Below are 23858 nucleotides of genomic sequence, written 5' to 3'. Positions count from 1 at the left end.
TTAATCCACCACTTAAAGCACATATGATCATTTTATCAAAATACGTAAGAAATGCATGCTGTTTATGTAAGCCACGAGTAATGTGCCATGCAATCTCTAGACGTCTGACCTGGGAACGCCCTTGTTTCTGACTTCGCCAGAAGCTATTATGTGACAAGGAGGACAGGAGCCACCGGAGGGCATCCTGAGCCAATTTTAACAAATGCTGTTTCTCAGACTTGTAGAACAGTTCTCCGTGGTTTGGTTTGTTTGTTTGGTTGTTGTTGTTGTTGTTTGGGGGTTTTTGTTTGGTTGGTTTGGTTTTTTGGTTTGGGTTTGTTTTTTTTTTTTAGTAGCTGTAATTACTCTGCAAGTTTTAGAGAAGATGTACCGAAGTAGTCAATTGCTCCTTTTCTGCCTTGACAAAATGCTTTGGGCTCTACACAAATAGCATCAACCTAAACATATATACTGAAGACTAGACATGAAGTGACTTGTTGGGTGTTAACCTCACAGATTTGCACCGAAGTGAGGACCAGGAACTGACTGTCTTTAGGTGACAGACTCCCACATTCATTAATAAGCAAGCCGGATGTTTCCAACACCTAACCAGCCTCTCTGGAAGCGGAAGAGTGACTGATCCTATGTTTTGAAACAGGGAAGGAAGAAATAAAGCTTTGTTCACTGGTGCTAACAGCACATCAAAGCAAACAGAACACTGGTGCTAAAAGGGTGATTCCACCCACCACGTGGAATTCCAGGTGTTTCCAGTTCAGTCTCCTCCTAAAACCTGTCAACAGAGAGGCAGTAACTTGAGGTGGATGTGAAAACACTCAGATACCTTTAACACAGCTTTGCTAGTGCTGTTTTGCTTTTCAGAAATGTGGGCCTGAAATTTTGGGTACCAGTAAATATCTACTGTTGAAAGCCAAAAGAAATATCCACAATATGTACTAAGAGCAGTGAGAGGTAGCATGCCTGCACAAGAGCAACTTACCATGTGCTTCACAGCAGACACAATCTGTGAGAAGATTATTTTACACTCTGTTTCTAGCAGCTTTCCTTCTGTACTGATTTTAGTGAAGAGCTCCCCACCTCCTGCATACTCCATCACCAAGTGCAGTTTGGAGAGTGTCTCCACCACTTCATACAGCCTGATGATATTTGGGTGGTGCAGCTTTTCCATGCTGGATATCTCACGAGACAGCAAACGTTGAGTCTTCCGGTCTAGCTTTGTCTTGTCCAAAATCTTAATTGCAACTTTCTCTGAGAATAAAGACATTTTTTCCATGTTGTTAATGCAATAGGTACAAATGGTAATACTATTTACATACAATAATGCTTGCTTATGAAAGTGCAATAAAATTTCACTTCATCAGCATAAATTAAGCTGTAGGGGCCTACTAAGTCCTGCAGTCATTCACACAGCCCCTTTCTGTCTATGACATCCTACTCAGTGCTAGGGTAACTGAAGGCTGGTGGTGTATTCCAAGGGCTGATCAAATAATCTGCTGCTTTGGTGTGCTTTGCTGTGACAGGCTAATAAGTGTCTGAAGGTACAGCATCTGTTTTTGGTGTCCACTGCTGGTAGAGAAAGTCTGTGCTTTTGTTGTTAACTCAGAGCCCCCCATTTGACCCAGGCACCTGGAGACAAATAGAGGTGCAAAATTTGTGTGCTTTGTTTCCAACCAGACAGAGAAAACTTGTGGGGAATTTAGAGGCTTTGGCTATTTTATTCTGAGCAGTGGAGTAGAGTAAGTCACAGGGATCCTGTAAGACAGCAAATCTAGCTGGCATATGCTGTTCTGGTAATGCAAAGCTGCTGTTAAGTCCTGTGTGTTTCTGGAAGCCTACATAGTGAAGCCAAAGCTTACAAAACAGATACATATATATATATCTGCAGCTGCACCACATCATCAGGGTAGCTCAGAGCAGTATGAATAGGTCAATTGCAGATGCCCTTGTGTTCCTATATTCGTTTGTAGGTTACTGCTTTTGTCTTTATTCTTCTGAATACGGCTGGTATTTGAAGGATTAGTCTGGTGAAAACAGGTTTACGGTGGCTTTGTATAACTTGTCAGGACAGCAAAATTAAAATGGATCACAGCAATAGAAACATCTATTTATTCCTGAGAAGAAGGGATTCTTGGTTGTTTGTTTTGTTTTTTTTTTTCCCTCAAGACTATCTTAGTCAAACAATCACAAATTTCTTAGTAATTAATCACATTTAATAAACTTTTCAGAAAACAACTTCACCTTGGTTTCTAGTAAAAGGGAATAAATTAGAAAAAAAGAGGTATTGTTCACTTGTTGCTGTAAGAAAAGAGTGAGTAGGCTACTACATTTTTACACATGTTCAGGTATAAAAGCATTCCAGTTTTTACTGAATGTTATCAAGTTTTAACTCAAGTTTAGTATTTCAACATACATAAAGGAATGTTAAGGATACTTATGCATTGTCCATACAGATTAAGAAAATGTTTGGTATATTTACATTTTTTTAGTATGATACCTATATCAATTGATCACCCTACTGAAGTGCAGCAGATGCTTGAGGCACATGTGATTCTTGTGGTGGAAGGTGCTGTATTATCCCTTGATGTGCCTGTCTTCAGGAGCCTGTGCTGAGTACAGGGCATTGTCCTGGCCAGCCTGCTTCTCTCTGAACTGAGGGAGAGCTCCTCAGGGAAGCAGGTACCTCCTGTGTGGTGTGGAGGTGGGTGAACCCAGAGGAAATGCAGCTAGGACAGTGATGCTGGCAGCGCTCTGACTGCTGACCTAGCGACAGACCCTTGTCATGTTCATAGCACACTGATCTCCTAAACCAAGAGGAAAGAGCAGCAGCTTGCAGTAGGTTACATTTGAACAACTAAATGCTTACAACTCTTACAATCTTAACCCTGTAATTTCATCATTACATCTTGGTCTATAGAAGTTGGAGACATTTGGGCTTTAAAATGAAATCTTCAATGTTAACTTTTTCCCTTTCATTTTGCTCTACTTTTCCTCCTGGTCAGTTTCCCTGCAAAGTTTTAAAAGGAAGGAGGAGGGGGAAAAAGGTTTAGAACTCAAGAGCCTGATCCTACTCAAACACCACCAGAAATCAGGACCAAGCTCCTTTAAATCTACATAATTGCAGTTGCAAATGCATGACATGCAAAGAAACACTGCCCACCTTGAGTGCAGAAAATCTGACACCTTCCTTTTCTTTTCTAAACTCTTCCTTTCTACTTCTAAACAATGCTTAGTTTACAAATCCTCTATTACTCTTGCTTAGCAGCTGTGCTGAACAGAAGGTAATTTTTACCAGGAAGCTTATTTACCAAAATAATTACAAAAAGAGTTGAAAGATATTTTGATTGACTATATTCAGTGTATGAGGTTTGAAAAGTGCTAGGTGAAATCTTACTAAGAGAAACTAGGAAAAGATTGGGAAATAATTTCAAGAAGAAAGGGTGTATGTGGTGATGGCAGAAGGGAAAAAAATACAAACAGAACCAAATTAAAATTGTTAAAAAAAAAAAAAGCAAACCAGATGCCTGGACATTACTGCTTTTGCAATTCATGTCACATTAGACAGACTTCTTACTAGCTACAAATTTTGAATGCTCTTAATTGCTTCCATTCAGCTGTACTCTCACACTTCCTTTGTCAGCTGGAAGGCATGTAAAATGAAAGCTATACAGGGCTTAGGAACTTAACAGTCTTTAGCAAGGAAATTCCATGAATTTCTGCAGAAAATCTCTGTCAAAATTCAGGTTAATATAGTGGGCAAAGCCCCTGAATAACATAGAAACAACAAACATAGAAACATAAATCAGACAAGACCTCTAAGATCATGAAGTCCAACCTGTCAAGCCCACCACTAAACATTGTCCCTAAATGGCATCTACACATCTTCTAAGTATCTCCAGGGACAGTGACTTCAGTTCACTGTGGAGGCCATTCCGAGGCCTGACCACCCCTGTGGTATAGAAATTTTTCCTAATGTCCAACCTACACCTCAACCTTTCCTGGCAAAATTTGAGGCCATTTCCTCTTACTCTGTTCCTTGCTACCTGGGAGAAGAGACCAACTCCCAGCTGGCCACAGCCTCCTTTCAGGCATTTGTAGGGAGTGACAAGCTCTCCCCCAGCCTCCTTTTTTCCAGGTTAAACACCCCCAGCTCCCTCAGCTGCTGCTCACAGCCCTGGTGCTGCAGACCCTTCCCCACTGCCCTGCCCTTCTCTGGACTCACTGCAGCCCCTCAGGGTCTGTCCTGCACTGAGGGCCCAGCCCTGCACACAGCACTCGAGCTGTGGCCTCACCAGTGCCAGCACAGGGGACAATCCCTGCCCTGGCCCTGCTGGCCACACCACTGCTGATCCAGGCCAGGATGCCCTTGGCCTTCTTGGCCCCCTGGGCACTGCTGCCTCATGTTCAGCTGCTGTCACAGCACCCCCAGGTCCTTTCCAGCCCCTCTGTCCCAGCCTGTGGCCCTGCCTAGGGCTGTTGTGACCCAAGGGCAGGACCTGGCACTGGGCCCTGTTGAACCTCACCCCATTGGCCTCAGCCATGATCCAGCCTGTGCAGATCCCTCTGCAGAGCCTGCCTGACCCACAGCACATCAACACTCCTGCCCAACTTGATTTTGCCTGCAAACTGACATTAACCAGGGCTGGCCCCAATACTGAGCCCTGTGGAACTCCGCTAGTGACTGGCTCCAGATGGATATAACTCCATTCAGCACCACTCCCTGGGCCCAGCAAGCCAGCCAGGTTTTTAGCCAGTGAAGAGTGCACCTGTCCAAGCTATGGGACACATTGTCCACACCAAAGCACAAAAGATTTTTCTGTGTTTTCAAAACAACCAAGACAGCCCTTGTGAGGGAAACAGGGTTAACCATCCACTATGATCCTGAAACTTTTTCCTCTCTCTCTCTCTCTCTCTAGAAACCATGCGTCCTGCTGCAACAGACCACAAGGGCCACAGAAAAGCAAATATATGTAATTGTTACAGAGGCTCATCTTAGTAAAAAACAAAATTGTTTCCTCTTTTGGTACAGGATGAAACAGGAGAGAGACCATATTAAAACTGGCAGTGAAACTGAAGAGCTGAACAGCCCTCTGACACATATACCACCCTCTACCACAGAGAATAGAACAGCATTAATGATGAAGCCTTGTATTTATATCATCAGATTAAAAAAACAGACTTGCACTCATTAACACTGTGCAGGAACATAATTTCACTGCCAACACAACAATGTGTATCTACTGCAAAAAACAGAATCCTCTTTGGTGATGGTGAGTGTGTACATATGAATGCCTATGTGCATGCTCCTGTTCTCCTGTCCGTGTACTGTGTTTTATTAGCACAGGTAAGCTCACAGGCAGAGTCAAAAAATGTTTCTCTTTCATTCTTCCTTCCTCATGACAGTTACAAAGTAGCATCAATTGACCAACACCCTTTCCAATGAACATTTTAACCAAAAAAGTTATAAACAAACAAAAGTAAAAGAATTAGAGAGATTTCTGTTGGAAAAGAGCCTTTTCCAGAAAAACTACAGTTTTGGTTTTGGTATTTAGTTTGTCTGAGCTTACTGTATTCACTGAAGTACAAAATATTTCAATCAGCTCTATTCAGATACTACAGCAACCTGTTTCCTAAGTAAGTTCAGCAAAGGGTTCATCCAGATCAAATTTCTAACTGCCTTTCTTAGCATTCCCTGTGTTCCCAGTACAGGAGCAGCATTTCCTCCAACAATAAGCACAAAACAGTTACCTCTGGAAGAAAGAAATACCACAGAAGCGGAAACAAATTTAGAGGGCCACGCAGAACAGAGATGCTTTTCTGAAACAAGCATAACCAAAAACTCAGCACTCAGTTAAAGCAACCCTTGGGTGTTTGCAGGCTTAAATGTGAAAAATTAAGTACCATCGGTTCTCCACTTAGATTCCAAGTGCAACAACTGCTGCACCCGAGGGATAATTGTGAGCTTTCACCCCTCTTAACTCTGGGCTGAAAGAGGTGATTATCAAAAATAATAACAAAAAATACAGTTTTGGGGCATATCTTGTTCTCTCACCTGTAAGATTATGAAGGGAAGGGGAGTCAATCAAACTGAAAATTAAAGACTGTTAGAAGAAAAGAAAGATAATAGTGTACACATATACAGAGAAAACTAGTCGCTCTGATGGAAAACAACGATAATTTCTATTATTGTCAGACAAAGGCAGAAGAAGAAACAGGATAGCTGATGACAAGTTCTTAGTTATACCTATGACTGAAGTGTCCACTGCAGTTACCTAGCCCTTCTAGTCCTTCCTACAAGAAACAGATAGGGTGCTTTGTACAATTAAAACAATAACAGACAATTCAACACCAGTTTGGCAATACCAGAGCTTGTTTCCCTGCACCTGTTCCTCTCACACCTATAGCCCCATCCCAGCTTTTTACAGTAAAGAACCATGAGCAAATGAGTCAGTTAAGTGAACACAGCAGTTCTCACCAAAATGACCACGACCAAATAAAATTTTTTGTCCATACTAGTAAAATTTGTGATGAAATAAAGGAAACCTTGCTACCTCTGGCTGCAGGCAGGAGCATGCCTAGCCCACTGTCTTGGGCATTCATGCCCCGTATCCCTGCAGGCCAGGAGCTGGGGCAGGGAAGAAGGCGGATGCATAGGGCAGGTTATAGGAGGAGAGGCACAATACCACGCTCCAAACTGTGGAGTATTTGAGCCACGAGATATGTTAACTTCATGAGTGCAGCGATGAACTCCTCCTGTGACAGCTGCCATGTAGAGAAAATGTTTCTAATTTCTTTAAAACCTAATCCAACCCTGAGCATTTATGTGTGAACCTGCCTATAGATTAACTCAAAAATGTAAAAATACACAGGCACATACACACAGAGACACATACACTCTCTACATGTGTATTTAAGGTTCATACAGCATCTTTGTTCCCACAGTGACCACATATAGGTCACTCAGCATAAAACGGTGCCTACCTTTGGTTAGGGAATGAATTCCAAGCTTCACTTGTGAGAAATTCCCACTTCCTATTTCTCCTCTGACTCGATAGAAGGCAATTCTCTTTCCCAGGGTTAATTCTTTCACCACTTTTTCATTATGAGACATATCCTGCATGAGTTTCTCAAATGGGGTCAGCCTGTGCTGTTTACCCTCTTCGTCTTCTTCATGGCACTCCTGGTGCCCATCATCTTCTCTGCTATCCTCGTGATGCCACCGGGAACAGCGGTATTTTCCAAGACTTCCTTCATTCACATATCCTGTTGTCATAGTCTATAGGGTAATCACTTCCCCATTTAACAAGATGTCCTGATAAGTTTAAATGAAGTAATTTGGTAGAAATATGCAATACTGCACATTATGGACACTGTGATAAATGCAGCAAAAGGAAAAAAAAAATAGCAGCTTACAGAAAGTCCAAAGACTAATTTGATATTTTGTTCAAAAACAAATCTGGCACATCTACATATTGCATATCCTGTTCAAAATCAGAGATAAAACTGGAGGCTGTATACATTCATTCCTCACAAATAGAGTTAGTATGTCAGGATCTTCAGCTGCAAGGTAAAAGAGACTTTGTAATTAAAACTGCAAACTTTGTGCAAGAAAGCAGCAAGGTGCTCACTGTCTATGCAGTACACTTGACACATGTAAAATATCTGACACAAATATTTAGATTTTAGTTTGAGGTTTTGAGAACTAACTTGATAAAGGTCAAACAGAAAACTGATTAACTGCTCTGAATAAGTCCAGATACTTCTAGCTAATTTTGAATAGCTGACCTTAAGAGCGTAGTTCTCCTTGATTCTGGTAAAAGTCCAAAAGCTGACTGTAGGGACTGCCTTTGATTCATTCTTCAGCCTGTGAGCTTGTCACTGTATCTTGGAAATGACACTGTGTGTGGAAGCCTTGCTGTGAAAAGTAAGCTGTCCCTCTGTTTCTTTCCCATGGTGTGTTCAACAAAGCCACCGATTCTGGAAGATGACAGGAAAAGCACAGTCTGTGCACTAGGCAAAAGAAATGCTGCGCCCAGTATCCCTGCAGTCACATGGCAGGACAATACAGGATTAAGTAACTGCAATGTCACGTTAACCCTCCTTTATTTAGATGAGCTTTCTTTAACGCCTTGAGCCTTCTCAAAATTTTGCCAGACGCGTGGTGCTCCTGAGCAGATAGATGAAGAAAGTAATTAAAACCTTTACATAACAGCCATATGCTTCACTGAATGACAGCATGACCCATAACATTTCATCAGTTTAACTCTGGCAGCACAGACATAGAAGTACTTACCCTAAATACACAAGCAACCACTTACCTTTAAAGCAGCACACCATTTTTTTCTTCTTTACCTTTCTCTTTTAACCTTGAAAGCCAGGAGTTGATCAGCAAGTGCTGATCATGCAGCTGCATGCCTGAGGGTGGTGAGCTGGGCACGAGAGCTGAGACAGCGCAGGCAGTGGCAGCGCTCACCTCCCCTGCTCCCAGCCTGCAGCACACCCGACTGACGGACACGGGAGGCACCCGACTGCCAGGTCAGATGCACCAGACTGAGGGGGAGTGAATCAGGCCAGTAACTCACTGCCTGAAGCTTAGGTAGACAGTCACGTAAGGTGCCACACTAGCAGAAGGCATCTGACATTTGCCAGGTGGAGCTGCCATCTAAGCACCCCAATCTCCTTTGCAAGCAAGAGGAAGAGAGGTCAGAAGCACGATCGAAGGGCAAAGAAAAGGCAGCTGGTGATGGTTTCATTAAATGGGAACTGGAGTGGCACAGAAGCACTTGTCTTCTCCTTCAGAGAGGCCAAGGTGACTAACCCATGCTCTGGGACACTGCTCCCTGCCTTGAGACACATTGAAGAAATTTTGCAAGTCACTTTACCTCTCTGTGCTGCAGCCACGTTGCTGACAGACAAACCTGCCCCAGGGTGAGGCAGAAAGCCTAGCTTTCCCTCAGAGTTTGTGAGTGTGTCACTTCTCTGAACCAAGGATGCTTCTTACTGTCTGTGCTGTAAACTTAATGGCTGATGCAGTTTGTAACTGGAACAGAGGGAGAATTTACTACTTCCATAATGCTTTGTTACTCTTTTTAACTCGCTCATGTTTGAAGAAAAGGGCAATTTTCATGGTTGACAGAAACTTAAAGTAATACATAATCATGCTATTCTCTAGATCTAAACAGAGTGAAACCCCAGACAAATACTGTATTTGTACATACAGCTAATGTATGCACAAAATGTATCAAATCCTGATATTCTTATTAGGGAAGAGACCAAGTGGCAAATGAGAAAATTCTTCAATATCCTCCCACCAAACCACTCTTTCCTAGCACCAAATGTACTCCCTAATTTCAGTATTTTTATACCTTGGAAGAAAAAAAATCTATGTGGAAGAACACCCCATCCCCACACAAACTGAAAAACCCAAACCCCATACCTTACATTCTGTTTTTCCTCCAGTTGGGAAAAGGATGATTTCTTTCAGGATTGCCTGAATTCTGGCCCACAGGTTTAACCTGTTTTACATCCCAATTGTAAAAGTAGTCTAGGTAATAAAAAACTCTTTAAATGAAACTGTATTTCACAGTTTTAATGGTGGATGACACTCTAGCAGAGCAGGGCTTTTGGAAGCTACTTGTCTGCTGTACAATGCCACAGCAATTCAGAGGCAGAATTCTGGCCCCATTCTGCTCTTTGATCTTGAGCATAGCAGCACAGTTTGTCCATACAAAAAGTCTGGAAACCTCCATGAGCAGTGTCAGGCATGCCATGTACAAACTAAAAACTATTATTTAAACAAGCGTCTTTAGCTGGGCAGTGACATCCTCACCACTAAAGAACAGCTGTAACTTATGGCTATAACCTCCAGAGTGGCAGGTTGCTCCTGCAAAAGAAGAAACACAGAACTACCACCATGTTCTGCAAAAATTATTGGTGCCCTTGCAGTTAACTGACTGTACAGAAAAGTCTGACTGTGTAAGAAGAAAGATTCAAACAGACTTGAGTAGACAAGACCCTCCTGAATACGGTCCATCAAGGCACAGCAGGCAGCTAGCCCAGTCCATGTGGATCACAGAGAAAAACCATGTGGGGATGCCAGAACTTTGTGGGGACATAGGAGTCAAGAGAAAGGCAAAAATGCATTGAGGCACCAGCACATGGCTCTTCCCTTATTTGCTCCTGCAGAATTTCTCCTGGGGCTCAACATGCTCTTTTTTAGAGCATAGACTACCATTAATTGCTCCTTCAGGCTTGACATGTAACTGTCAACCCTGAAACCTCCTGGCACTTGGCCAGCTGGCTTGGTTTTCCCTGTCTTTTGAGATGAGCTATTTCAGTATTACTGGTGTTAGCAGTATACATACCATTTATTCATGGCCTACATTCCTTCCTGTAATCAAACCCAGCAAAATCTATCCTGTTATTATAAAAAAGGGCACTGACTGTAAAAGAAGATAATTCTAAGAGAGAAGAGGGAAAACAAGGAAATCAGGAGTGATCCAAACACAATGAAGGACCAACTGTTTATTCTTGTTTTCTCCAGTCTGGCTAACAGGTGACCAAGTTCTTCAGAAGAATTTTTCTGACCAAATAATCACTTTAGAAAACAAAATAAGCAAGCAAATGAAAACCAAAACCAAACTACTATAAAAAGCAACACCAGACAGAGTGAACAAATGTATCAATCCTTTAAGACCTGTGCCAGCCTAATGTAAGTTTAGCCTTGTTTTTCAAACTGACATTCTCCTCCTATTCTAAGAAGTACCTAAGTCTAGAAGTCTAGAAGTATTCTAAGTACCCTCAGGCCTCAGCTGCAGGCTCAGTTTAAACCCTGCATCACAACTCTAAGGAAGTTCAGAATGATGGGGAAAATAATTAAACCAAGAAAGAGATCACTGGGTTTAAAGACTTTGTTTCCTAAAATCCCATCCTGACAGATAGATAAAAAGTGACCTGATTTTAAGAAGCTTTGAACAGAGCACATGAAAGCACAGAAGCAGCTAGACCAGTGCTCCAAGAACTGTGTTTTGCAAATTGGTCTCTTTCATTAAACCGGTCTTTCAGAGAGGCAAAAATCCACTCAGCTTTCAGTGCTTTAACTGCTGCAGCTGCTATTAGAGTGAAAGTGAAGGAAGTTACATTGGAGGCTCTCCTACCACTCAAATTATCAGAATACCAGCTGGTTTTAATGAGGATGCCACTGGATATTGCAACTCATTCACTACGGTTCTCTTTTCACTCCCTCTGCTGTCTATTCTGAGAAGATGAGGATTTTTAAGGTATTTCCCTAGGGTAGGGGATTAGTTCAATTTTTTTAAATTCCCTTGAAGAACAGCATGTCTCCTGCTTAGTAGATTATATGTACCATGTGCCAGCTCTGGAACAAAACTGAACTTAAAGTAGCAGGATTTTTTTTAACTCATCTGCTAGAAAAATATTGACTCCATTTTTTTCAATCACACCTTTGAGTGTTCAGTTGTTGCAAGAAGATACCAACAACCCAGTATACTCCTGTGTATAGAACACCTATATTTTACTACAGATTAGAGAGAACAGTCCTGCAAGACCTGTAGCACAGACCAGAGATGACACAAAAGTTCTGCTGTGCAAACAGACACCACAGGGAAAGTAACAGCTCAACTTCTGTGCTTATGCTCAGGTAATACTGAGTGCACAGCTCCTGTGGCCAAAGGAAATCAACATTTGTTCAAGGCTTGTCCTCAGCAAATTTTGATGACTTACATGGGAAACACTCTCAGTCTTATTTCTGTGAATGCCAGAAATGACTACATAAAATACAACCCTGAGCGTCATATGAATTGTTTAAAAACTACCCAAACCCCAACTATTCAAAATACAAAATACAGCACTGTTACAGGCTGAACACAGACCTGTATGTTCCTGTAGTAATGCACTGCCACACCTTTGCCGGGGTTCCCGTGTTAGGAAAGGCTTTGGGTTTCATTCTTTGTTTCACTTATAAGGCAAAGAACCAGAAACTTTGATGCTCTTCTCAAGATCATTGGCCTTGTGCCAGGACGAAGGCACCTGTTGGATCTTTGTGCTGTACTTCAAGAACTGTAGCTATTTCTATTGGGCAGCATACCAGAACACCCACCTTGATTGTTGCATACTTAAAGGAGAGCACAGAGAATCTCAGGGCATTTTCAGAGTGTGACAGCAGGTGTATGGAGCCTCCGTGCACCTCGCACAGCTTTTACCCTTTTGTTTTGTATAGTTTATTATTTTCATCCTTATTAAAATCTTTTGTTTTTCACACACCTCCAATCATGCCGTCTCACTATTTTTATAAGCTGTTTCTGAGGCTGCGGGCACCCCTCAGGAGTGTGATGCACCTTTGTGACTAATAACACTCTTGGCTTCATGCAGATTCCATCACGTTCCCAGCTCAGGTAGGAGAAAATACTAACAGGGCACTGACCATGGAGAACCTCCAGAAACTACTTGCTCTCTCTGCCCAGGCCCACATGCCATCCATTTCCATACATCCCAGAATTACTACTGTTAGCTGGCACAGGATTGAGTTTGCCAGTTATTGTTTGATGAGAACCAGCCATGAACAGCATCATTCTTATCACCACATTATCAATGCTTTGATCACAGCCACAGTGATGAGCCTGGGCTGACAGGTGGGCAGGGCATCACTGCCAGTTCTGTGCTGCTGCACTGGAAGCTACAGTGTGAACTCAAGCTGAAAGGACTGTGACCAGTAGATGGTGGGAACATGTACCTCTCAAAGCATTTGTGGCTGTGGTTGTGACTGTGCCAGAGCAGGTACACCTTTGGAGGGATTACGGCCCATGCAGGCCACACTGGAGCAGGTGCACTTCAAAGGACTGTGTCTCAGTAAATATATGCTGCATCAGGTACAGCCCTGGGGAGACTGGCTCCTAGATATGGCTCCACTTGAAGCAGGTACAGCCCTGAGGCATTGGGTAAATCCAGGCTGGAGCAGGGGCACAGGGAGCACTTCACTGCACTGTCAAACCATGACACATAGGACTTGATCATCTTAAGGGTCTTTACCAATATAAAAGATTCTACTGTTCTTAGCCTAAGACATGGCACTATTTTCACACACAGGGAACATTAACATATGCAGCAACCCTGGCTGAAAGAGAACAAAAACACTTTCAGGGCTCTTGTGCAAAACCTCACTTACCGGCCACAGTACCAAGAAGGGAAGAAGGACGAGACAACAAACAGTTGTACTGTACTCACTCCTTCTTCACAATGAAATGCCTGTTTTATGTGCTGTAATCAAACAAAAAAAAAATAAACCAAGAAATTCTGGTATAAAAAGGAAAAACACAACGAAAAAATATCCCTCTACACTGGAACACGTTAACTCTAGCCTGCAACTTAATTCTACCATTTTGACTTAGTGCAAAGGACAGGGAACTCTGTAACTTATTTAGAAGTTTAATAAGCCTGAGTCTTTCATACTGAAGCAGAATATAGATGCATGCTTACTCAAGTGTCTCCTAAGCTCAGCAGAAAGACTGAAACATTCATCTTTTGGACTGACACCACAGTCATTCTGGGATGGACTCCTAAAGACAAACCAAATTACCTGGAACCTAACGGAACATGATCTCTCAAGGCTTTTACCTGACCAGCCTGTTGCCAGATCTGCTGACTAAGGACCATTCAGCACAGGTCACTGTAGCACAAAACTATAGATCTAAGCAACCTCCCACATTTATTTAGTCCAATTTCCTTCTTGCCAAAACCAGAAATGAGAAATAGAGGAAAAACTCACTGATGTGCCTTGTTTTGTGGTCCACCCCTAAAAGATCTCTCCACGATCTTCAACAAGCTAACCTTCCTGCATCCAGGATTGCTACAGCATGACCTGCAGAGACCCACCCAGAGGGACCTCCAGGCTGGGCCAGCACAAGCACACACTCACCTGCTCGGGTTGCCAACGCCTGAGTGGCAGCAGCAGCTCAGGGAGTCCTGCAGGGCCACCGACAGCCACTTCATGTGACACTTCTGTGCCAGGGTGCAGCACAGACTCACCTTCCCACCTCCCCAGGGGTTATCTGCCGACAGGCTGGAATAAGCTCTTGGCAGATGAGGGAAGGCTGCACAGAGCCCTCAGCAGTCAGAGCTTACATAACCCCGCCAACACAGGTTAGGTACAGCCCAGCTGCTGGAGTCTCACATCAAATCCACTGCCTGCAATCTACAGGATATATGGAAAAGAAAATCAACGCAATACAAACGATACTAAGCAAGTACACTAAGACTTCTGAAATAGAAACTGAAAGGCGGGGGTGTGCAGGGAGGCAACTCCTTTCATCCTTTCACAGCACTGATGATAAAACAGCTAGAAAGAGAATTAAAATTAATTAGCCTTTGAATTGTGCAGAAAATAGCATTAAAAACAAAGATAAAAAAAGAATTTATTAGTAGAACCCACTGATTTTTCATGTCTTTAAAATACATGGGAGGGATTAATTTAAAGTCTGACTGTATTTTGAAATTAAATTACCCTTTCAAAACTTTAGCTTGGTCAGTCTATTTTATTTCTTTCTTTGAGATATAATGCAAATGAGATCAATTTGCCTCACAATTGTTCTTCCAAGATAAAATCATTTTCCATTAATTATGTATTCTGGGTCAACAGAGAGGTAACAGAACTCTTTATTAGCTTTTTAAATAACAGAAAAAAACTACATCTAATTTGGCTATTTCACTAAATATTAGCTTGACTCCTTTTGCAGTGAAAATAAAATAAATTCTTTAGATAAAGCAAGCTATAGTTCAAGAAGTAAGAAACAGGCAATACTTAACTGTCCTGCTGAAATCACTGAAGAAATCAATCTTCACTTACATCAAGAAAATGATTGCATATTTAGGCAGATATGCATTGCTAAGAAGATGGCCTATAATAAAATCATCCTGTCATTTTCAAGGCAGAAAAATCTAAAAATGTGCTCCCATACAAGGAAAACAGAAAATGTTCTGGTTCATACTGTCTATCAGTTTTCTTTCACTACTTCCCACTTACTAGCTGGGCCTTAGCAAATACAAAGAACTCTGGTCACCTCTTACAAGGTAATCAAGTTCAGTTCCATTGCTCTGTATGAACTGCTCAAAAGTACTGAGCACTAAAAGATTAAGCATTTTACAGTCATATTTCAATGTAACTGGGCAGAAGATAAGCAGCTGGTATTATTCTCCAGGGACCTACTTGAAAATATATAAATCCTGCACTGCACTTTGAAATATACTTTATACTGACTGGAGCTTCCAATTTTTCAGAGTAATCTCTTGGACACTTGAGATTTACTTTGAACCAGTATTAAGAAAATGCTGCATTACAGTAATTATATTCCTCACTAGTTGAAGACACAGACATAGAAATATAATACTTTTATGTATAAAAAGTGGCAGAAGAGCAGTATCATAAAGGTTGTTTGCTTGGTTTTAAAAGTGCTTAAGAATTATCCCCTGAACGTGTTGTTGCAATTTCTCTGTCCCTGCCAATTTTAAATGTCTTGAAGTAACTGCAGCTTTGAGAACTTCTAGAGCTTTTAGAGACAAAAAAAATCTAGATAGAAAAACAAGTGTTTGTATTTCTCATCTCACTGACCATTAGACTGGAAATTTCTATAATATACCAGAAACACGGAAACGGAAAACAATCCCAGATATATTTCTCTAGAAATGTAAGAGTGTGCCACCTTCTCAGACCGAAGGGCTTCCCTTGCCATGCAGACCACATGCCCTTCACACCAGCTCCCACCTCTGGAACTCTGTTTGGGTACCACATGGTGAAAAACTTCTGCAGTGCACTGCTACCAGGTTTGCCATACATATGACATCCCCAGGCTTTGCAGGCACAGAGCCACAGAGCCACAGGAGAATAACCACAAGCTCCCCAGTGTTGCTGAAGCTTTGATTAACCTCTGGAAACTGCTTAATGCATAGCAAATCTTCAAGATGCAGCAAAAAGCTCAGCAGTAAGAAATCTGATCTTATTTGACATCCTACAGGTCATAAGTCACTAATCTCTGTGTATTAAAGACACCTTGCCCACTAAAGATTTCTCTTCCACTGGAGAAGTGAAATTAGGATAGGTAGTTTTGTGAAATAGGAAGTGAAATTAGGATAGGTATTTCTGAAACTGGGATCTAGAGAAACAGTACAAAGGCAGCAAGAAATACTCAAGACAGCCTAGTGCAAATTGAAATGTTCTATCAGCTTCATCAATGTGGTGCATAACCTAAGTGAGGGATATTAACTCAAACAAGATGAAGCACAACTCTAGATTTTACTCTTCTTTTGCAACTTTGGCTTCAGTATTGCAGTTTAATGCTTCACATGCATCCTAGACTTCTTTTACAGGCCTACAGGCTGCTTTTTTTTTTTTTTTTTTTTTTTTTTTTTTTTTTTTTTTTTTAACTGACCTGGTTTTGGAACACTGAAAAATTTATAATGCTGTCTCAAACTGAATTTTGAAATGTAGCTGAGGAAGCTGCTAGCACATTTAGGCAACTGACCTCTCCTGCTGTGAGGATCAGCATAGCAGACAGTATTTGAGGGCAGCCACAGACTAATACCCTGGGAAACTGCAGAACAGGGTCACTGCAGAGCTTCAAGCAATACAGACCTTGCTACTGATCCATTGAAAGACAGAGTGAAAAAGCTGCTACATCTTAAATCCGTAAAACCCATGCTATTTTTCATATCTCGTTTAAACAGCAAAAGCTTTCATGAATTGAATGACTATTAATGTTAATAAATTTCACTAGCATTCACTTTCATTAGCTAATCTTGCAGACATTTGTTGGGTGTCTGTCCTGGAACTCAGACTGTTATTATAAGTAGTCTGAGTGTCCTCACGACTATTAGTACTGTGAAAATGAAGGGTTATGTGAACTATGTTTCCTTAGAAGGATAGAGCAAATCTGAGTAAAAAGGACTGTAACAGCTGATAATTTGTTAAAATGGTAATAAGTAACATATTCATGCTCAAGCTTAGGGAAGAGACTTTGACAAATCTGCAAAAATGGAAATTAAGAATAAGTCCATGGTATTACATGTAACTCTATTATTACATAAAACTCTATGGTACTACACAGGTACTAATTACATTCCATGATTTCAGGGAGCATAGGTTCACTAGGGAAGCAGAAAGCAAATATATGCAGAAGTACAGCATAAACAAATTTCAGAACATCTTTTAGCTATAATCTTCCCTGCAAGCATCCCCTCTGTTCTGTGGACAACCACCACACATGTAAGACAATCCAAAATCCCAAGTTTATTTAAAAGTCTACAAGTAAGAAACTCCAGTTCCTCACTTTTCCTCAATCTTTTCCTGAAAGAAATCTGCAGGAGAATTTCAGATTAGATTATAGAAATGTATCTGAGACTAGAGGTATGCAGACAACTTTATAAGCTATTGCTATTAGACTAAACTTCTGAAATAGCAATCTATTTTCAAACAGACAACAATGTAATGCTGCTAGCATTTCCTTCACTGACTAATCTGTCCTGGTTTTGCTTAATGCTACACCCCTTTCCAGCAGCCTTTTATCACCTCAACGAAAAGCAACTGCCTGAGTGCAGCAGAACTCAATGAAAAGGAAAAAACTCTAATTTCACTTTACTTTGTAAAGTGTGTGTGTGAGGGGAGAAGACAATAGGAAAACAATCATTGGAATTAGCTCACAACTAGTGTTTAAGAGAAAAGAGAAAGAAAATGGATAGAGTCAAAATATTATAAGAGTCTAGACTACTTTAACAGTATGAGTTGCTTGAGCACAACCTTTTTTTTATTTATCACTGTCATTAAACTAGAAAACCTATTGAATGGGAGTTTTGTTGTGACACTTAAGAACAAAACTGCTGTTTAGGTAGTATGTACATGAAACTATTCGCCAGTAGGAAAACATACTGGGGAAAAAAAAAAGCTTTTAAACCATAATGATGCTTTTGTGCACTACTAAAGGCACACACAGTGTCACTAGTGGCTCATGTGATTGTGCATTTAAAAACATAAAGTTGTAAGACCTGCTAAGGTTTCTAGGACAGTTTTTGTGAAAAGAGGAAGATGGAAAAAGAGACAGAGAGGAACAGTCTGTTCAGTTTTTCCAAATCCAGCAGGTTAACACCAGGAGGCCAGCAAGATAAAACAAGAAATGCTTATGTTACTCTAAAATCTGAACAAAGCACAGCTGGCAATCCAGAAGGTCACATTCTCTCATGACACACTCTGACTTGTCAGGTTCTGGGCAGGATAACAACCTGGACAGGATGTCATGTGCTGTCAGGATGACAGTCAACGCCTCTAGCAGTAAAAGGCCAAGTTCTCATGAGCTGGGTGCATCATCCCAAGCTCAAAGGCATGATGGCAACACTTTTTCTCAAGAAAGGGCACCCTTCCATCTTCCTGATTATTAAAAACATGCATCACAAGGAACTGCAGCATCAAGACCAAAATCTTTTCATTCTTCAGAGTATTTTACAAATGACATTACGTCATAATAGCACCACAGTGTGATAGCAGAAAACCAGCCGGGAAATGCAGACATGCAAAGAGTTGCATGTTTCAATGGCTGTATTTTCAGGTAAAAGGGGATTGATTTGTTTGATCTCCTATATCTTCAACCCAATAAGTTCCATTAAGAGTCTGAAACCTCTCAGGAAGCACACTCATGATCAGCTCTGAAGAGATGTATTTGAAGAAATTATCCAGCAACCATGTCAGAGCAGACATGATACTATCCTGGTATAATATTACCTGGTGATACACCAGAGCTAGAACCGCTTTGCTGGCATGAAGATTTTAAGCCTGCAGCTTAAAGATTAACTTATTTTTCTGGTTCCTCCAGAAGTCTCTGACTGAAGCTTCATTGACAATATTTACTCTCCATTGCAGCTGCATTTCTCAGTGCTACAGCACAACCTGAGAGAGAAAAAGAAAGAAAATGCATATCTCTTGCATCCTCTTCATATAATTAGTACTTAACCCAGTTAATCACACCATTTAATCTGATGACACCATGCAGAGCTCAACAGGACTGGAAAGAGATTATTCTCATAACCTCTAAAGCACAGGGCTGGCATAATTTGGTTAACTGGGCCAAAGAACTTCATACCTTTCTCTCATGTCTCACAATGTCCCTCATTTTTAAACCTAAGGGCACCCCTAACCACTCTAAAGGCAAAGATAGACTTATTTACCATTCTACTATTTAACACTGTGGAATTATTCATTCAACATTAAAAATCAGAAAACCATTAATTTGAAAGCCCACTCCCAATTCAGAGGCAGCATTAAGCCTTTATCCTGCACTTCTTGCACTCTCAATATAGAATTCCACAGTTTTTCATAAACATGATACAGAACTGAACATATACACCATTTGTGTGCCAATCAAAAAGACAACCACTCCTTGCTGTGCTCTCTTCTTGTTCATGGAAAGTAAATTAGATGTGCATATAGACTCATTGGTCACTCTAGACAGTGTCACAGTTCTTGCTTTTTACTCCTGATAATGATACTTATCATATTTCTTCAAGATGTTTTACGTATTTTTCCTTTGTAACAAAAAAATGCACAAAAATTACTGCTTGTATGTACAATTCACTGTACAGAAGCAAAGGAGTTAAGCTGACAGCTTTAGTGAATTGCTCTTGTATGCCCAAGACAATCATACACAGATGAGCACAAAGTTGAAATTGAACCTTAAAGATTGCTAGAACACAACTGCTAGCCTGATGGATGTAATGGAAACAATGGAGTCTCATTTCTGATGAAGGGGGGATCTGTTCACCTTTTGTATTTGAGTATCAACAATAGAATTTCACATCATGTAAAGGAGTCTTAACAATACATTTACTAATTCTGGAAGTTCTTATTTACAGCACTAAATGTAAGACAGAGTTCTGAGCTTTAAAAAGTTTTGTAATACTGCTAAATGAGATAAAAAAAAAATTATACAGGGATGTCTCATATGCCTTGATGCAGCTGAATTCCCTTCCTTCAGCCCATATGGAAATTCCAATTCTAACAGAGTTTTCATGCAATTATTATTTCCAAGTAATTTAGACTTTCTTTTAATTCTGATTTCTAACTTAGTAATTAATTAGGTGACAGAAAAAATACTGTTAATAGACCCATTTTTTTTTCATCCTTCCTCAGTGGTTTCACTAGATCACCGAGTGTTTCCACTCCAAGAATCAGAAAAAACACAGACACGTTTTGAGCATGTCCATATCACTTCTGTACTCAAACACATTTGTCAATCCCTCTATTGGCAAAATGTCTTACACAGATGAAAATTATAGTAGTAGATGTAAGCCCTGACCGTACAAATTGTACAAATAGAACATGAGTGCAAATAATCTTTAAAACTCCTGAAACCCTGGCAGACATCTCCTGTTCACAGCCCTGAAATCCCTTCCACATGCCATGCTATATTTACCGTTGGGAGGATTAGTGGAGACCAAAACCAAAGGTGAACTCCCAGTGCTAAAGCTGCCAAACTTCACAAAGCACTTCTGAAGGATAAAATATCTGGGGAACTGTATTGCAACTAATTGTCATTTCAGTGCCTACCAGCTGAAGCAGGTGCATATGGACAAAAACAACTTCTGTATGCTTTCAAACAAAAGAAACAAACCCAACAGAACCCAGGTCAAAAGAGCTTCTGAAAAACAGTCTCATGACTGGAGAACTTACTCAGACCTTAGTGGTGTATTTGAATCCCTGTCCTGAACCCTGAAGAAGGAATTCAGATCCAGTCTTTCAATTATTGTCACTGCTCAACTATCCTATAAGCATTGAAAACCATTAAAGCAAATTTCTAGAAAGTTGCAGAGAGGGCAATTCAATGACTGTGATGCATATCCATGTAGAAATTTACACACAAAAGTTATGTATGCAACTATCACATCCTCATGTGAAGGACAGTTAAGAAATAATTTCTCAACATCAGGCTTTTGGGCACAGCTCTATGGAAGACACTTGAATAAATTAATGTGATATTTAGCAATAATTAAGCTTCAGTTTCAAAGTGTTTGTTCTGTTAAGAACAGAAGTTTCAGCAGCTCCAATATATATTGCCATAAATATTCAATATACTTTGTTTAATGTCTACATTTTCATGTCATGTTAGGGCTACAGGTATTTCTTAACTTCAATCTTTTCTTTTTCTTCTAAACATGTTCTCAGACGGTCATCGGATCATGGTGACCAGCAAAGAGGATGATATAATCCACATCTGGGAAAAAGGCCAAACCCAGATCTTACTGATGATCCTGCTCTTTGATTCTTAAGGGAAACCTGCGTTTTATTTTTTTCTACTTAGCAAGTGATATCAAGCAACCAAAAAGGGGTTGGGACAGAAAAGCATGAGGGATTAAAAAACAAAACCAAACACAAACAAACAAACAAACCCCCCAAAACAAACCAAAACAACCCACCAAAATCCCAAGAAAGAACAAGAACGAAGACATGGAAATAAAATACTTCTGAAAATCATTACTTTTGAAAAAAGTTGTCCATCTTAGTTACAAATTAACTGCTGTCCAGAGAAATCTCCAAATGGAGCTGATTAAACTTCAAATTAAGATAAAAAATAGCCATTCGTATTCTGCAGAAGATCTGACACTTTGCACTAGTACTACTCCTGAACTACTTTCCTTTGATGTTTTTTCAAAATCTGATCCTTGCAGAATCTGAGCATTTTTCAAGCTGTCATTGATGTCCCCAGCCTCAGGGCAGCTCTCCAGGTGCAGGCTCAGCCTCTGGGTGACATCTGCAGAAATGCAGTTCCAGTTACAAACACAAGTCCTTGCCCTCTGCCCTCGCTGCAGGAGCACAGGTAAAGGAAGGCCAGGCTGAATGTGCTCCCTTCCAAGCAGAAGGATACAACACATACAGCCACAGAAGTCTTCAGTATCTGTGTTCAGTGTGGTGCTGCAACTGTGCAATGCTGAACATCCCCGGTAAACTGAAATCCCTGTGCTCCTTGTGGCATGCTTTTTTGTATCTTAAACAACCCTGTACACTGTTGAGAGTAAGTGAAACAAGACTTCCCTATTAAATGCTAATGGAAATGTGCCACTGGGAATTACACACTGACTACTCGGTGATCAGCTTTCCTTTGGTGCAATTATGCCATGCTTGGGCAGAGAAGTGGAACTTTATTTAGGAGCAGAGCCCCAGGCTCTGTCTCACACTCTAATTTTTGGACTTGGGCATGAGCTGAAACAGACTCTTTAACTGAGTTCTGGAAAAACAAGCTCCTAAATGAGGCTTCTGTGGAACCAATAACCAATGAGAAAACCCCAAATTTACACCACTCTGTTGTGTGTAAAAATGAAACTGAAAATGAGAAGCACCATTACATTCTCCTTCTGTAATTATGAGCCCAGTTTCATGCTGCTCCTCTCAGCACACAATTAGCTCAATTCATGGTGGCCTGGCAGGGCAGAGAAGACAACTAGCAGTACAATCAACCTCTGTGGGACAAAGAGAAATGGATTTTTTCAACTGTGCTATCAAAAAACCTGCCCTGTTCTACAGGCCTGCTGTAGAGGACAAGCCTGTCATTCTACACAAACACAGCCTCTCAAAGAGGCCACCTGGCACATATGAACTGAGCCTGCTCACCTTGACTTTGTGAGAACTTTCTCAAACACTTAAGCTCATAAATACATTTCAACAAGCAATAGGAAATGCAGTGGAAGTAATAATATAGTAATTGCAAAATAACAAAAGAGGGATCAGGTCACATCAGTAGTAGTTGTCCTGAATTGTTCAAAGACAGATGAGTTTTCTAATTGCCTTGCAGGTAATATGTTTTCTAAATTCCTTCCAGATTAAACACATTCTTATTTTGCAATTAGGGCTTTAAAAGTCATGATAGTATCAGCATGCATTGCTGTGCAGTGTAATAACCAGATTATCTTAATGAGGGACTAAAGAGTCCTTATGCTTCTGATACAATCTCTAAAATATAAATGACATAATAATTCAGATTAAGAAAAATTATTTATTACAAACATCTGGAAAACATGGGGCTTGGGACACTGAGGCAAGTCACACACTGTCGTAACACAAAATTGCTCCATGGTATATACCACTGTGTCTTTCTGAGAAGAAAGAGGTGTATTGGCTGGACTGGATTCAATGGACACTGTTTCCATTGAAGTGAATGGAGAGCATTTAATCCAGTTGTTATCTGCTCAGAACTGGCAACCTAATTTGGAAACAGTGTTATACTGCACACACAGATTAACGCACTACTGTACAGCTCCATGGATTTATGATTGCCATGACAACCAGCAGAAAATGTATCCCAGTAATTCACCCCGCACAAAGCAGATCTGTCTCCATGCAGCATTAACAAGATTTATCACTAGCACAGTCATCCTTTCAATGACTTCATTGCAGATATATAGCTGGTATAATCTCTAACTCTCTCTGAATCTTAAAATACCAATTCACAACCAGAAGAAATGTTCATTTCACTAATGCTGAAAGCAATGAAAATCCCTGGACGCTATCTGAAATGTGTAATTTCTTAGAAAATATTAGTGGTTTCCAAGTAATGTTCCAGGGTACTGAGTAAATTTGTGTTTATTTTAATAACATAAGAAAGTGAGTATTACCCTATACTTCCCACATCAGGCATAATCCTCTCATATTGCAAGCAAGCAATGTGCTGATTTCTATTTTGGAGTTACCTTTCTTGACAATTTGTTTTTGTTGCAATGAGAAGAGCTTTTGGTTTCATGCTTTAGGAGAGAAAGTCAGAAAACTGGACAGTATTTTCAGTTCCATTACTGCCTGCTTGCAGAATTATTTAGTCTGTGTA

The 23858-nt window shown here is 40.6% G+C and overlaps 1 protein-coding gene across 4 annotated transcripts in view; it reads right to left on the bottom strand.

The window, feature by feature from the left end:
- Positions 1-23858, bottom strand: part of NIM1K (NIM1 serine/threonine protein kinase) — a 28561-nt gene that overhangs the window by 2497 nt on the left and 2206 nt on the right. The window contains exons 2-7 of one of the 4 annotated variants that reach the window (XM_063421403.1): positions 18773-18937; positions 13928-14203; positions 13178-13269; positions 7780-8161; positions 6976-7554; positions 977-1245 (exon numbers count right to left, since the gene is read on the bottom strand). In XM_063421403.1, coding sequence (XP_063277473.1) covers positions 977-1245; positions 6976-7267 — 561 coding nt within the window. In that variant the 5' untranslated portion in view covers positions 7268-7554; positions 7780-8161; positions 13178-13269; positions 13928-14203; positions 18773-18937. Of the gene's footprint in view, positions 1-976; positions 1246-6975; positions 7555-7779; positions 8162-13177; positions 14204-18772; positions 18938-23858 lie in introns of all 4 variants that reach the window. The other 3 variants (XM_063421404.1, XM_063421401.1, XM_063421402.1) reach the window with 3 other exon arrangements.

This window comes from Prinia subflava, chromosome Z, assembly GCF_021018805.1.
Source record: "Prinia subflava isolate CZ2003 ecotype Zambia chromosome Z, Cam_Psub_1.2, whole genome shotgun sequence".
NCBI lineage: Eukaryota > Metazoa > Chordata > Aves > Passeriformes > Cisticolidae > Prinia > Prinia subflava.
The sequence above is the reverse complement of the archived record's forward strand: the minus strand, read 5'-3'. Positions and strand labels throughout refer to the sequence as shown.